Raw genomic sequence first — 16,864 nt, forward strand, 5'->3', positions numbered from 1 at the left:
TCTAAACATACCAACCACATTGTACTTCACAAGTGAGTCCCAGCACTGTGGCTGTCCTGGCCCAGATCTCCTGCCAGCCTATGCAATGCTTTCCCTGAAGATTTTTTCCTTAGCTATTCTTTTATTATTAGTGTAGCTTAACACAGCTGCCAAGTCCCTTCCAACAGGGAATTACAGAACCTTCAGGATCTGCACAGCCAGATGATAATACCAGTAGGCAAAACGTGGTAACAGCAGTAGGTGATCCACAAGCAACATTCATGATAAGAGTGCCATCACTCATGGAAAACAATTCAAAACAGAGGACTAAGAACAGTCCCTCAGGGATATGCATAGCACTGATGAGCTAGAGACACAACGGGTTCTTGTCAGATCACAGTTTTCTGTTACCTCCCTTATAGACCACAATGCATCCTTCAGAAGGGATTGGTTTCAGATCTGGACTTCACCCATTACAATAGGTCCTTGACACTGGCCACCTCTTCCCCTTCGTGCAGCGTTTTGAAGTCAAACGGACTCCATAGCACCATCTTGTGGTAAGAGCCACCACGCGCAAGGTAGACACGGCATGATCACCTGAGGCCGCAGAGATCGGCGAGTTCTGCGCCCCAGCTCGGAGCACCAGCTGCTGAGTGCCGGGTGTCAGCACTCAGATCCACTGCCACCCTGCAGTTCTGCCTTAGTTACAGGGAGGCCGAGCTCTATTTGCAGTCACTCACAGTGGCCTCACCTAAGAACCAGGCCTAACATATGCGAAGTCTCCAGTTCAGAAGAAAGACTGCTTCAGGGAATATCTAGGTTTAAGCAAACTTTTTTAACAGTAAGGACATAAAATATGCTTTTATGTGTAAAATAAGCTCCAGATACACTTAGTAGACAAGGTAAAGCGAATCCATCAGCGAATGTGTCTGAAGCCATGTGAACACACTGATGAGAAAGCTACCAACAACATTAATGTTCTGTTATCAACACTAACCTCTTTTGCATTGGTTTCTATTAGAAATTAATATTTTCCCCCCCTTTAGGTTTGGGGGTTTTCTGTGTATGGTGGTGGGTTTGGGTGGGGTTTGTTTTTTTTTTTTTAAACAGCTTGGAATCTCAAAAAAAACCCCAGCTGGGCTCACCTTAAGTATTGTTTCAATTTAACAGATGGCAAGGGAAGACCTAATCTGTGGCCTGCACAGGGCCGAGCTCAGTCTCCAGTGTTATAGTGCATCTACTAGACTACAGAGGCAATCTGCGCTGAAATGTCAAAGTCTCAGTGGAAACGAAGGAAATTACTGGATGAAGCATCCAGACCTAGGAGGCTATCTCCAGAAAGAGGAGATGAGTTAAAGGATAAGACTGGGTTGAAAGGATGTTGCCAACAAAGGACCTTCTAGAAATAAATCTTCAAGAAGGGTAAGCCACCGAGTGAGAGAACGTTGAAACGGCTGCCTGCTTCCAACAAAGCCAGTGCTATGCTCTGTGGCTTGCATCTGCAGCCAACTGAGGAACCAATTCAGAAGTGAGCAGATAAGGCAGGAAAAACGCACACTACAGAAGCCATTATTTGGGTTGGCTTGCCATCCATCATCTCATTTTCACTGCTACAGTACACATAACTTCACTTTACACAAGCAGTCCTTTAAGCTGCTGTACAAACACGGGCAAGTCAAGAACTGTGTTACATTGAATGCCGATTTCTGTTTTGTTTCATAACAAGGCTTGTTTCCCTCTATTCTGGCAGAAACATATTTCTGCAGAAATTGAAATAAGGGAGTGTATTTTGACTAACAGTCAGCAATTCCAGAATTCACTTCTAGCTCTGCTTCTGAACACCTGAGTGAGAAAAGGCAGCCCATCTGTCAAGATTATTTGCTCTCGATATCACATTTAGCTCATGCACCAAGAGCTGTGCAAGCACCAGAGAATGAGTTCCACGTACGAATTCTGATAGTCAAAGTAATACATGGAAAAGGTAATTTTCCACAAGTTACTCCCATGAGCCCCCTGAGGAAAAGCAGCAGTGTGACACTAACCTAGTATATAGTTTTAGTTTACATATTTTAAATCAGCATCATGTGTTTGAAATTTCTGGCATTATTTTATGGCATGTAGCATAAACCAGGAAAAAAATTATGGATTTCTTGCCTTTCCCATCTGTTGCTGAAGCCTCCTGTAAATGCCTTATTGACCTGGAAAAAAAAAAAAGTTAAATGAGCATATTAGCTGTAAGTTTTACACTCCCTTTTTACTGTAGCCCTCCCCTCCAGAACATTGACAAGTTTTGTTAGCTCTTTATGACTGGGGTATGCTTGCAATTAACTGTGCTTAGTGTGCTTGGCACTGCGTATACTTCACCCCCAGCTCAGGCAGTTAGTTATCTGTTAGTATCTGTATTTCCTTGTGGTTAAGAAAGCCTGTTGTCAAAGCCTACAGAAAGCTTTGTGGGAGGGAGGAAGGGAGCACAGTGAGAAACCAGGGCATTTTCTAGCATAATGCTTTCCACTTGTACAATTAAGCTGAATTACTATTCACAGTACTGTCAAGCATTTGGCATCTTACTGCTCTTTGAAGCTCTTTTTGTTTAAATAGTTGATTACAGCTTAGCTTACATGTCTACATAGGCAACTTAGGTAACAGAAGCTACACTGTGGGAATGTAAATTCAAGGGCCAAGTCTTAGTCACCTTGCTCACTTGAGTCATCCCACCAGCTGCAGTGATACCATCCAGATGAAAAAGAGGCAGCATACTATGCCTTGGGCTTCACTGCCAGTATATGTTGGTACCATGACAATGCAGGAACACTGGTTACACACTACAAACAGTTACAGGACAGCTCACCCACATGCATTTGTTCTTCAGATACAGTTCCTTTATGGAAAGCAAGTTTTGTACCAGCATATCACTAGGTAGGACATACAGATTCTATAGTAAGAACTACGACTGTAGAAGTCACATTTATCACAGGAAATCAGTTTCTACAATTTCCGTTAATAGTCCTGCAGATTTATTTACCACACCCAAATGCTTTCAACTTCAGAAGAACTGCTGCATTTTCACTGGAACAGGGGAAGGGACAAGCAGGTGGTGCAAATTTCTTGGAAGACATTTCCCAGCCTTGGCAGAAGGTCACCAAGACTGCGTAGGGTTTTGCCCTTATGCAGAGGACAACTGGGAATGTAAGGACAGCAGAAACCCACCCTCACATGTCAAGCTGAGGCTTACTCCCATCTACTGAGCAATGTGAATGTGTGTCTTTACACACACCTGTGTATATGTTATGAAACAGCTCTGAAACACTCAAGAGTTACACTCTAGAGCGATGACATGTTTACTAAACATTTATATCCACTCTTTCAGAAAAAAATACTGGAGATACTCGAGAAAAAATAAGAATATTCTCTGTGCTAATCAAGGAGCCAGAAGCTCCTTCATATCCTCCTTTAAATCCAGCTGTTTATCCAATTAACACTGAAATAAATTTACAAGATAAATGTTCTGACTAACTGGCAAAAAGCAACAATAGTATTTATCTGAATTATCAGCATTTTGGTTAAGTTTTATATAATCAACATTATTCCTTGCCAAGAAGAGTGGAAGGAAGGACAGGGAAATGCTCCCCTGGGATTATTTCTTCTAAACAGTCAAGCAAAAATGCTGCTACTCTGTTGGAAGGCAGCACTGATCTTAGTGCTATCATTTTAGAACTTTGCAACCTCAGGTTGAGGTTCCAGCCTCAGACAGTAAAGAAAAATCCTGTTTCTCAATGTAAGAGTCAACACTTCTGCAAAATTCTAAGCTCCAAAAGCATCTATAGTCTGCACCATGCTGACCACAGTTAAATCGCCACCCACCCCACTTGCTTTGGAAATGTTAAAGTGGGGATAAAGCACCTTCCACACCACAAGATTGAAGCATTAAAACTGTTACAGTTTTAAAAAGTTAATAGAATGCTTGACTCCAAAGGACTGACTTTTTTTGCTATGGCAGTACCTTTAGCTCTAACAGTCAATACCTATTAATTCAGAAACAGCTCAAGGCATCAGGGCTCAGAAACCACACCACACACACAGTGACTCACCATACCACTGGGAACAGGATGGCTCCACAACATAGCAAGTCCACCAGGAAGAGTATTTCTTTCCACAGTCCATATTCAGTTGTCCCCTCTTCTGTTGACTCTATGATAATGTATGCCACATTCGCCAGTACCTACAGGATGAAACATGCTTAGTTGTTTCAGAAGCTTTCCAAGGTAATACTAGATTTAGGATGCTAATTCAGCAAAAGCTGTTCCACAGCTGCAGGAAGAGCCCATTCAGTAACACCAGTAATTCTTCCACAGCTCTACGTCAAGGAAGTTACATGTTCAGTAGTATCTTCACAGGATTTACAGCAATAAGATTGATTGGAACTTATTTCTGCTGACATTTGGAAAGTAGTCCTTTGTTATATACTATGCTGAATCTACTGTATCAGTAGAGATAAAAAGAGCAAAATCTGTTCATTAAAATACAGTAACAGGACTCCACATACACACACAGAGCAAACAGTTTAAATACTTTATTCTAAATTAAACCAATAATTCAAACTGGTCATTGACCACATTTTGTACTCCATACCTGAGCTCTGTAAGAGCCTCAAACACTAACTATATATTTCTGGTTTTGCAGCCGAGTAAGGGATTCCATCTGGAAAGGTAGAAAAACTGTTCTATCTACAACAACAAATAGAAGTGCTGCCCTCCTATGTTCTTCAGTTCCTGGAGTTGGAGACAAGCACTGATGACTTTGAACACACTGGGCAAGTTTCCCCCAGACCCAACAGGCTTAGAAGTACTTTTTTTCCCCACTTTTTTTTTTTCTTAAGCTTCTTCAGTAAGCATTTCAGAAGTGACAAGTTTCATTTAATTTCTCAGCTCAGTAGTACAGTACTGTTTGGCAGCCCAAATTTTGCCCCAGTGGGAACATACCTAACTTACAGCTAGTTGTTCATTTTCTGACACTATCTGACCACCGTTATCTCATACTCAATACGGGGAGAAAAGTGGGGAAAAATCATAGAAGTAACTTCTGGCCCAGGAAATTGCAGCTCAACTTACATTCTAACCAACAGGCTTATACAAGCAGTATCTACGTGGTGGTTTGGGAAGTATTCACAGCCTTTTACAGTTTGCACAAGCAGCTCCCCCACAAGATGTTAAGTATTGACAGAGCTTAGTCCTCACCTGAAGTGGGATGACAATCATAAAAATTTTTTTGTCTTTATCTGACAGGATGTGCTTAATGAAAGCCCAGCCTGTGCCAATAAGAGCAATAGTGATAAACAGCAGAGCACCCTTCAGTCTGAAAGAGAAACAAATACTGTAGTGAGACACATCACATTTTCGCTTCTGTCCAGGTTCCCTCCTACAGTCAGTAAAGCCACAAATCCAAACAAATGCCTTGCTATTCATAATTTTGGCAAGTGCTTATCCTACAACAGTGAAGCAGATGTACTTGCTTACAACTGTGTATCACATAACAATATTGCACTTCATTCACAATTGTCAATATACAATCTTTTCCTGGGAGAGTCATCTATTCACTATCATGAACAGGAGACAACACTGGCAGCTGTACCCTCTTACCACTCACAGCAAGAGCAAATTAGATACTTGAATACTAATATGAACAAAGCAAAGCATTTATCCTTTTACTCCTCCACCACACAAATGCCAATTCTCTGCAGCTGCCCTCTAAGTAGAGCCTTCCCCTTCACACAGGGCTGATTGCTGCCTTGTCATTCAGACCATAGTACCAAAGAATCAGCAATTTTCTAGTTTGCTCAGGAGGGGGGCAGCCCCACAGGGAATTCAATTCCAATGTTTGAATCCATCACATCAATCTTCTGACATACTTACAGGTGAGTGATGTAATAAACAACAGCCCAGCCTTCAATAGGAAATCCCTGAGAAGAAATGTAGTGATAGTCAATCTGGAAGCAGAAAATACGTTACTTTACAACCTGCTCATCCGCACCCCACCCTTGTCTTTAAAACAAGTCTGCTCGACAGCCACTTCAAGTTTCATTTTCCAACTGGCATGTACAAACTCAGCTCTGTAACATCTTAGAGATTACTTCCTCCCAACATATGCTAGTTTTGTTTAGCAACAATGAGGTCATTTCCATTTGCTGTATTTCCTAAGTGTTAGTGGACATATCTCACATCATCTACACCCTTCCCACACAGCTCCCACACCTAAACTATAGTTGAACAACTGCATTTGTAACCTATTTATTCATTCATTGTTCAAGTTCAGTTGCACTATGTAACTACAGACTTTCTAGTTTCACTGGAAACCTGATTCAGTTCATTAGACTCCAAAAATGTTTGTGGCAGTTATCCTGTCACGAACGTGAAGGTGCAGGTCACAGCTGACACAGACAGTGAAGGATTAAACACTTGCCGTTACCTTTAAGATCTTCTCAGCAGAAAGGCAAAGTCAATATCACCTAACAGAGACTTTATGTATTGAAACTGTTAAATCTTATAACATTAGGTATGTTACAGCAGACTCTAATACTTCATCTACAGAAGTGCCCTTGAATTTTACAAGCATTCATCAAGGTTTCCATTTATCAACATTAATTGCAAGTCATGTGGCTGAAGCAGCATCATAGCTCGAGCTTTCAGGCCAGCCTCAGACAGTCAAAATACTAGAATTCATGGAACTCATTCAACCCTCATATGTGCTTGCTGCTTCACTACTTTAGGCCATGATCTCAACTGTATTTGTCAGAATTTGCTGATGAAAACTAAATCGCTTCCTCTGAACACCTGCAGTTCAGTTCCAATGCTTAACTATGAAAGACACTTCTCTCTTCCTCGCATTCCCCTCCATCCAAAGAAGATTTCTCTAAGAGCATGCCCTGGATTCCATGCTCCTAGTTCCTAGCTGAAAAATTTAAGGCAGAGACATCATACATACCGCATGGAAGACTAAGGACAGAGATTTTGTGAAAGGGAGGGCTGCCATTAGCCAGTGAATCTTAAAGACATCATTTCTGGGAAGAAAGAAAGGAAAAAAAAAAAAAGAAGAGGAAGAGCATGAATTACAAGCCAAGAGTAAAAATTGCAGTTCTTAAGTGTATTTCTTTGAAACCTATAAATATCAAACAGTAACTCCCAGGGTGAGCTGACTACTACCATAAAAGGATTGCCTTTAATGTTGCAGCCGAAGCTTTTGCAACATCCTGAACAACGTTTCAACTGTATGTTCTACAACTCTGATTTTTAATACTTAGGTTAATTTAAAATAGTATTTCATAGGAACTTCTTGCATATCTAGATCATGACTGTTAGAAAGTTTGCTAAACATAATTCAAACATGTATCACTTTGCCCTCTGGCCCCACAATCACTACACCACACCACCAAGTGATCTCCAGACTACCAAATAATCTGATCACCAAATGAACTTCAGACTAAGAGGAAAAGCCAAAATGGAATCCTGGCTTCTGTTGCTATGCTTTAATTATTCAGAAGCATGGTTTTCAATTATGAATTCCTACCATTTTGACTATACTCAAGATGTTTATGGCTCTCCACTGCCATAAGCTGCCATTCTCCGTATGACAAAAAAGATTACATCCAGTTTTTCTTGTTATTTGTTTTCAAATGGTGTTCTCCTTTTGTCATCAGCTACAGGAATTCCCTGTTTATTTGTTGCCACAGTAAGTTTTCATATATACAGTACACAAAGAATTTCTTAACATAAGACAACTTTAGAACAGTGGTCTGGACCAATTACACTGACAGAAGTAGTTGTTGTCAACTATAAACTGTATTATTAGGCATACAATATTGAGACAGATTTGGAGTTTTAAGTGACTAAATCTGACTGAATTGGGCATAAATAAGAGGAAGAATAAAAAAATAAAAATCAAACAAGGTGGGCCCACACTTCTCACTAACACCAGAATAGTCCACTTACCTACGTTTACGAAGTATGTGGATCCATACAGTCCCAGACAGGAAAAAGAAGATAGCCATGGAAATGTAAAGTTTTGGCAGTGGGATCTCACCCGCTGAGAGGTAGCTTTCAGGATTCTTTTCCGTAATTTCTATCTGAACATTAAAGTTGTGTTATGTGTACAGTTGAAAAAACATTGTTAAAGCACTGAGTTAACAATTACAGTTCACAATTAAATTTGCTCATTTAAAAATCAGCTTTTCTGAGGTGGCAACTGTTATTAGACTCTTAAAGTAAAAATAAAAGCAACTCCTCATCCTCAAGAATCTCAAAACATTTTGCAAGATTATATCCACAACAATAATTTCCCTGAAAAACAGAAAAGAACAGAGGTTCCTTCCAGTGCTTCAGTTATGCAAGGTAGTTCGGAAAGACAAAGTAATTTTCCCAAAGAATATTTGTTCTCTATATCAAACTCCAGAGTTTGCACACCTTTGATTCAGAAACAGTATCTAGCCCTTGTGTACACAAGCAAGTTTTTTTAGCACAGTCCCAATTTTAGACGTGGAGAGTGTCATACATAGCTGAAAACCTCACTCTTAGGTTTACTACAGTGGATTTCTTCACCTGTCAAGAGAAAGGAAGCACTCTGCTGCAAGCCTATTACGTGACTGATAAAACAGATGTTTAACATCCTATTTATGCCCCTAAACAGCTTTGTTCTATGTGCTAGAACTTAATTAAAATAATGCATCAAGACTAGCTTGCAGTACTGAAACTGTCCTGCATCTCTCAATACAACCAAGCAGGTTAGTAATCTTGGTTTTCTTCTCCTTCCAATTTCTTCAGTGGGGCAAAGCAACGAACAGCGATTCAAAAACTTGGTCTTCTGGAACATACAACACAAGAAGCAGATTTAAAGTAGTCTAGTCTGAGTTAAGTTAGGGTTGCTAAGTTTTATCACCAACATGTTCCCTTGCAGTAGCATCAGCACAATTATGTACAAAGCAGTTCAGGGGCTTATCTGGCTGAAGCTACCTCTGTCAATGAGAGGATTCACTACAGAATAGTTCACCATGTCAGCATGAGCACAGGAAAGAGAAAAGGGGAAGACTGAGCTGATAACACAGTCCGGCTCAAAAGAACACAGGAGCAAACCCTTGGATGTTAAAAGAGGCAAGACATTTGCTACAACATACTGCCTTTAAGATGTGCACCTAACACTGTAAAAAATGCATCTTTAATTAGGCCAGAAAAAGCAAAACCACTGAATTCACAAATACCAACAATTTAGATTGCAGCAACAACCTTAACATCTGCCACTGTGTAAAAGAAAAAGTGGGTTTTGAGCGCAGCAAAACATGAACAGCTGTTTTAGTGCCCATCTCATTATAGCATCTAATCACAACTGTGTAGACTGAGCCCAGCCCACATGCACTCTTCAGACTTCCAGGCATTTCTGCACAACTAGCATTTTAATTCTTACTGTAGTTGCTTCCTTCAGAAAGGCCACTACAGAAATTAAATGTACAACTCAATCACTTCCCACCCCATGTATACACTCATGTACACTGTGCATTTGGTATACAATGCTAGAATTGAAAGCTGTATTATTTCAGTCTAAGTGAATGAGTTAATTGTACTTTAGAAGCTATACTCACATCAAGACTAAATAGCTGCTTATCATTAGTCGGCCCATCCTTGCCAACACATTTATGGAAATACAGGCTGTAAAGACCTTCTTGGTTATCGGAGCTGATGTTAAAAAAAAACTGAAAGTAAGGAAAAGAAAGGTCAGCATTCTTCTAATTCACAAGAGGGTTGCCCTGGTAAGAAGCCATCTCTACTGAAGCATAAAAAAGTCAGTCATTTAGGGTCAATTGTTTCCTTTCATCAAGCATACTGTTCTGAAGATACCAGTATATCTGCAAGTTTCAACAGCATTTCAGATGCAAAATCATTGCACCTATTTATGATTACACACTCTGGCAATCCCAAGACCTTTAGGTATTGTGTACAATTTAGTTCACCATAGAGAAAATACAGCAAGTGTTGTGTATTTAACATGGTGAAGCCTAGAATTTTGATCATACTTGCCCTAAAGCATAAGCAGCTATCATGTTCCTCCCCCAACCATACAAATTGTCATAGCTATGAAAATGAGATGTGTCACATAACAGAATTTAAATGAATTTGTTTATAGTAATCAACAATCACAAGTGAACCAGTGTGCTGAAACAAAGTGCTAATCTGGTTTCATACAAAGCATCTTCAACTTCAGCGAGTCATCAGGTCACAGGTATTTGTTGTTAGAAATCTATATGCACTAGTTGCATCACAGTAAACTTAAAATATCTTAGTCTGTAAGCTTCAGCATATTAAGCAGAACTGCATCATACCAAATACTGTTTAAAACAGTTCCCACAACTTACGAACAAAGAGATTTACAGCACTTATTCTTAATGAGAGTCCACTTTAAAAACTTCCTGAGCTATCAGAGAGGCATCTATACCAGACTTTTACTTTTCACAAAGTAGCACGGTGAAGGAACTGTTGGCACACACTGAGACTGGGCACTGACAGACACCTTACCTGAAAGGAAAAAGTTCCTCTGTCATTGTGAACTGGATGTTCTTGCTCTACTATGCTCTGTGAAAAGGAAAAAGTCTTTTAGTTGTTTGGGTTTGGTTTTTTTTAAGCAGGTGACTACCACATTTGGCTACACCATCCAGACAATCAAAACTGCATTCTGTGTATCTACAGTGGAGGCTGAGAGCGATAGAATGTAACACTCTCCGCTTTCTAGCTATGCTTATGCTGGAATATTCCCCCAGGTTCTTTCTGACAGAGAACAGCAGATAGTTTCTTACCTGGGATGAGGTTGTACTTCGTTTGGACTTCTTATCTAGAGATAAAAGTATTAATGGTACATTTAGAGTGTTTGCATCTAGATATCCCCATAGACTACCACCCTTTTACACATTGCCAATACCTTACTCAAATCTTCCTATACTCATCTGCATGGCAGTTTCCTAGATAATCATTAACAGAGATTCTTTCCCAGTCTCTCCTTACTCACCCAGGACTCTTCCCACAGCTGGCATTCATCCGGAATGCATCCTCAGATGCCATGATAGGCTTCTTTATTACACCTTCTACAAATGTCTACCCAAGAATTCTTTCCAACCCCTCCAATTACAGCCATGCAGGAGGCGGATGACCTCTACCAGATGCAGGCTACAGCTATGACTTTTAATGTTATGACTGAGTACTGTTTATCTCCCTGACTAATCTTAATCTGGCCATTAATACGTGGCCTGACAAACATAAGGAATTCCTAATTAGCCCTGGGGAAGGAAAAAGTTCTCAGCTCTCTACTAAGCAAGGCCCCAGTAAAAACTCTAACAAACAAAAACAAAACAAAAAAAAACCCGCAAAAGCATAGGCAATCTGCCAAGTCAGTATCTCTTCTGACACTTAAATTGACAGAAGACTTCAACAGAGCAGCATGCCAAGTTCACAGTTTCACTCCACTTCTACAAAAAGCTTTTCAAACATATGGCCATCCCATTCTACCAGGAAGCAAAAGTTCAAGCCTTCAGCTTTGCTTTTGGCTCTCACACCCCAGTGCACTGCCAGTGTGCATGCTACACCTTTTAATGCAAGCAAAAGCAAACCCAGAGCTGTCAGATCAATTACCTTCTGTGTTATCCAGCTTCAGCTCTTAATTTGTTAGAGCAGATGTGCAAAATTTTCCACTGACATCAACGCTTGTCAACATGACAGGCCAAGACAGGCTCAGACTACTTCAGATCAGACTGCTGAAGTATAAACTCTTCCAGGAAGGGTTAACATGAACTGTTTAGCACTAATCCCATCAGAGCTGAGATTATAAAATTGTTTTGTCTGCTAGTCTAGAAGCCAGACAAGGATTTGTGCATCCAAGAAAGGTTACTAGTATAGTTACTTCTCCATCCCCATAGCTTCTAAGTGACAGGCTAGATTTCAACTCTTTATATACATACCTACAAACTCATACAAACATTGGCTGGAAAGGACCTGCGGAGGTATTTAATCCAGCTTCTGACTCAAAGCATGCCTAGTATCAACAGCGTATCACAGTGGCCCTGGTTTTGTTCAGTCAAGCGTTTAAAACTTCAAAGAGTGAAGGTTCTACAACTTCCCTAAGTGATCTACCACAACGCTGGGATTCCTATTTAGGAAAGTCTTATTTCCCCTCCCAATATCCAATCTGAGCTACCCAAGATTGAATAAGGGGCAACAGCCACAGGCTGCATCGCATGCTACTACTAGAATAGCTTGCCATCATTGTCCTTCTAGCTTTCCTTCAGCTAGCTGTTGGTGTCTACCAAATTGCCCCTTAGCCTTCTTTTTGCTAGACAGAAGACAACCAGGTACCTCCAACCCCTCCCCACAGGTACTGTAAGTCTCCAACAGTCATGCTAGGCCTCTGCTGGATCAATGGAACTGGTTAACACAAATCATTGAGCAGGAGAGACTCCAGCCAAAAAGGTAGCTCTATGGACAGGTTTACACAAGACTGTGCATCAAGTTCTAGCCCAAGGGGGCCCCAGAATGTGATCACAACACTGCTGGATGCATATCAATGAGGAACTAGCAGTGAGAGCACATATAGGTCAGGTTTAGCAGGCTTACCTTTACTGTTTGTATTTTGGTTGGTCTTTGCAGGATTTTTACCAGAATCACTGCTCTGTTCAGAAGGCTTTAGTGGCTTGGTATTTAAGGCAGTAACATTTTCCTCAGACGTGAATGAAATTTTAGGTAGCAAAGAAACAGCTTCTGCAGAGAACCGTACCTTCACACTAAACAAGAAATTGTTATACAAAAAGTGAATTAATATTCATAAAGAGGCTATCTGTCATAGCCTACATATACCCAATAAAGGAAAATCAACTTGTCTTGACTTGGCGTTTTTACCACAGAGAACAAGCAAGCACCAGATCATGACTCACAGCAGCCTGGCATTGAACTGATCACTGCAGGAGAAGTCAGGCTATACATTTACATGAAAGAGAAGGGCAACTGAAGAAAATCAGTTTTCTTCATTACAGAGTCTCATTACAGAGTCTCATTAGAAGTTATGTTTCCACACAGTTACAGTTGTTCTTGCAAACAATAAAAAAAAAAAAAGAATACTACAGCCTTGAATTACCTGTTTTATGGAAGCATCTTCAAGATAAACAATAAAACAGCATATTCAGTGCAAAAGCTACAGAAGTGACCCAGGACTTCAAGTTCATGCCTTCAGCCCAATTAAGGTATTATTCTTTTTCCCTGTGTCCCCTTATCCCTCTGACATACAGCAATTATTCTTAGAACGCTTTATACTGCAGATTTTTTTCTTTCACTTCCCCTCAACTCTTATGTAACCCATCAAAAAATAATACATGCACAGCAGCTTTTCCAAGCCCTTCAAGAAATTTCATCAGTGTTACATTAACTTCAACTAGAGAAGTAACTTTAAATTGTAGTGTACACAATTTACTCACACTTCAGTTTTGAAGTCCAGAAGTAAGATTATAACAGAGACATCTTGCTCTGGTTTCTTTTTCAAGACACAGTAATCCACTTCTTCATCCTGGTAATATAAGCAAAACATCTTTGAAGTGCCCTGCTGCTAAGAAATAGGTCATGTTCCCTCTCAGGTAGAGGTTACTATTCTCAGTCCAGCAAGTCATAAAATTGAATTATCCTTAATGATCTGCCCATATCTAAAGGCTCTCCCCCATCCCTGTGTTGGTTTTTTTTTTAAACTGCTTCCAGCCATTCCTGGAGGAAGGTAGGCTATGAGATGCCCCCAGCTTAGAAAAAGCGAGCTCACATCTCTTACTCTTACCAGGTAAGTGGAGAACCCATCATTCCTTGTTCGATCCAAGCTGAAACCCACCTATGAGACAAAGGAAAAGCATCTGTCACATTAAAACAGCTCAGGTTCCCCTAGTATCAGAAGCTAAACTACCACTGAAAGAGTCAGATACTGCTCTTCAAATAAACCAACCTATGTTTAAGGCAGAATCCAGGTATTTTTCTTGTTGCCCAATGAGACAGAAAAAGTTATTCAAATATAATAAACTTGCTGGCTCATCCACAACCACCAAGAATAGAATATATACTAATTCAAACCCAAACTAATCCAGAGTACCTTCTGTCCCTGAATCTTCTAACTTATTTCAGTATTTTTCCAGATGTTTTTGCTTGAAGAAAACATTTAATACTTTTACTAATAAGGAGGTTGAACTACACAAAATAACAGGGAGTCTTCTACCCTAGTATTTCAGTCTGTTAAAATCACTAATATGCTATATAACACGTTATATATATATATATATATATAGAGAGAGAGAGAGAGAAAATACATATTCCTTATGTTTGTTATGTAGAGAGTCCTCAAAATAAGACAGTCACTGTTCTGGAAACCTACTGATATAATGATTACAAGATGCACTACAACACAACAGGACAACAATGTGAAAAACTCACATCACAAGACTGCTCAGGAAACCTATGTTCAATATAGGTTATAGATGTGTGCATCGAATTCAGCAGAGGATCCAGGAAGTTAGTTTATCCTTAAAGCAGAATGTATAGTGCTCAAGGATAAATATCACAACGTGCATATCCTCATAAACAGCTCATGATGGGAAACAAAGCCAATAGCACCACCAGTTAGGATCCGACACACCAAACAAGGCACCCAGTGCAAGGGCAGTTGCAAAGGAACCTTAATACAGTCATTGGACTCAAAGTAACTTACTGATAAGCTACTCTCGTCATCAAAGCCCACAGGTGGCTTCAATGAAAGGTTGCTAACGTTTACTTTCATGAAACCATCCTTGAAGAAGCCAAAGGTATTCAGGTGCACTTTCTGCCTCACATCATCCTGCAAGAAAAGGAAAGAAAGTTTACAAGTCACATACACTGTCATCTGCATCAGTAGTCAAAGACGAAGCGAGGTAACAAGCGATCATCACTTAAGTAGTCACGCAAAACATCTATCTAATCATACCAGGGATATATTTCTTTAGGATACCTTCAGATATAACCAATTATTTCACTGGAATTGACCAACTCTTTCAATAACATGAACAGCAAGAACTTTAGACAAATGTCATTGCTAAATACCTGCTATGCTACTGAGAAATATGCAAGAAAAATGTCTGGAAGAAATTCAATATCTGGCATCGCTGATTAAACAAAATATTGCTACCAAAAAAAAGAAACCATAGACAAATCAAGATGACAGTACCTAGCATTAGACAATAGTTACCAGATCTTCAATGTTAGGCAGGGTGAATGTTTGGACAGTCTAACACCTAACACACTGGAAAACTATGTGCATGGTGTAGCTGAGAAATTTTAGGTAGTCCATTCCTCCAAAAGAGTTTCAGCAAGGCCTTGTGTCTTATAAGGAGGATAAATACCAAAAACTGGATGTGTGCATTCAAACAGAATTACTTGGATTCCTTTGTCTAACAGGAAAATCATTACCCCCTCCTCTGCTCCGAGTCTTGGTTGCAAAACAATTTACTTCATCTTAGTCTGGTAAGGAGATGGTAGCATTGCTTGCTACCATGCCTTGCTCAGCTGATAAAGGTTCAGGTGAACTTTTTTTTTCTCTAAAAAAGTGCATCATGAAGAACCTCAAATGAAAAGTAATATACGTTACATACATACACATCAGATGAGGAAAGGTCACATCTCTGTTACTTTGCATTCATAAATCAATAAATAAGGTATGAAGTTGGACCCTCAAACCTACTGGCTCATGAATTGGAAGAAAAGCAGAAACATAGCAACAAAAATTAAAAAGCAAGTGTAAAATGTGATTCAAAGCACCTTCACAAGTTGTCACTAAAAATAAGAACATTGTTTCTTCTAGGAAGAAGATCAAGAGAATAAGCAGAGAAGTCAGCTCCTAAAGGCAAACAAACAGTTTTGGATAGAGTGCTGGAAGACTGAGGTAAGAGTTGTAGAAGTACAGTAAGTTCTCTCTCTTTCTTTACCCACAGTATTAATTTTGAAATCTCTGCATAAAACTTTCCTGATGCATCACTCACTGTAATAGCAGGACACCAATTCTGACACAACTAACCTGTAATCTAGCTGTAATAAGATCACCCTAATAGAATCAAGTTAACCTGGCCAATAGTCAGATGGTTCCCGTAATAGTCAGAAGAAAAAAATGCTAGTGACACACAGCTCACGGCAGATGCTTTGTTTAGAGTATTATAGCTGTGCTGCCTTTGGGTTCCAGGTCACTTAATGTGCTTGAAACAAGAGCCTGTCTGCTTCTTTAACACTGCTTTCAATATAATTTCCCAGTCAGAATGGAAGATTAATATTAGCTTTTTACATAGCATATCATACATATTTAACCACATCTGGACAGATAAGCATTTGTCTGGGTGATTAGGTAGAAAGGAATATGAAGGGGAGATACTGTGTCATCCAGCCACAAGGTGTTTTGCATCTTGCGAACATGACCAGACAAGCTGCTTAATTCAGAGTACTTGCAAAAGCTATTCAGTTCCAATTAAAATTAATTTATTCTGCCAGTTTACTAGTATGATACCCACCAACAAAAGATAATTACTATATAACATACACACTTTCCTCCCTGGTTTTATTTCATCTTTGAGTGTTTAGCTTACAGATTTAGTTCACAAATCCCTCAGCTTTACATGATCACACACACACTGTCACCAGCTGCCACAAAGCAAAACCACACTCTCCAAGAGCATCTACTGCTCCACACATTGACAGCTTAAAGATACTGAACTACTAATAATTGCCTCAGCTCTCACAAGAAGTTTAACAGGTTGGAAGAATCCAGCTTTTACTTATAATCACTCAAATGCTGACTTCAAAAACATTCACTTGTA

General features: G+C 39.7%; 1 protein-coding gene across 2 annotated transcripts in view; it reads right to left on the reverse strand.

Moving 5' to 3' along the window:
* Positions 1–16,864, reverse strand: part of GPR107 (G protein-coupled receptor 107) — a 35,506-nt gene that overhangs the window by 15,530 nt on the left and 3,112 nt on the right. For both annotated transcript variants that reach the window (XR_005829736.1, XM_040607257.1), the window contains exons 2-14: positions 14,737–14,862; positions 13,819–13,869; positions 13,472–13,560; positions 12,618–12,784; positions 10,811–10,845; positions 10,533–10,589; positions 9,602–9,712; positions 7,962–8,095; positions 6,958–7,033; positions 5,889–5,962; positions 5,214–5,331; positions 4,068–4,198; positions 2,134–2,177 (exon numbers count right to left, since the gene is read on the reverse strand). Coding sequence is in view for 1 of the 2 variants with exons in the window: in XM_040607257.1 (XP_040463191.1) it covers positions 2,134–2,177; positions 4,068–4,198; positions 5,214–5,331; positions 5,889–5,962; positions 6,958–7,033; positions 7,962–8,095; positions 9,602–9,712; positions 10,533–10,589; positions 10,811–10,845; positions 12,618–12,784; positions 13,472–13,560; positions 13,819–13,869; positions 14,737–14,862 (1,213 nt within the window). In the remaining variant the exon portion in view is untranslated. The remainder of the gene's footprint in view (positions 1–2,133; positions 2,178–4,067; positions 4,199–5,213; positions 5,332–5,888; positions 5,963–6,957; positions 7,034–7,961; positions 8,096–9,601; positions 9,713–10,532; positions 10,590–10,810; positions 10,846–12,617; positions 12,785–13,471; positions 13,561–13,818; positions 13,870–14,736; positions 14,863–16,864) is intronic.

Source organism: Falco naumanni, chromosome 9, assembly GCF_017639655.2.
Source record: "Falco naumanni isolate bFalNau1 chromosome 9, bFalNau1.pat, whole genome shotgun sequence".
In the NCBI taxonomy this organism is placed as follows: domain Eukaryota; kingdom Metazoa; phylum Chordata; class Aves; order Falconiformes; family Falconidae; genus Falco; species Falco naumanni.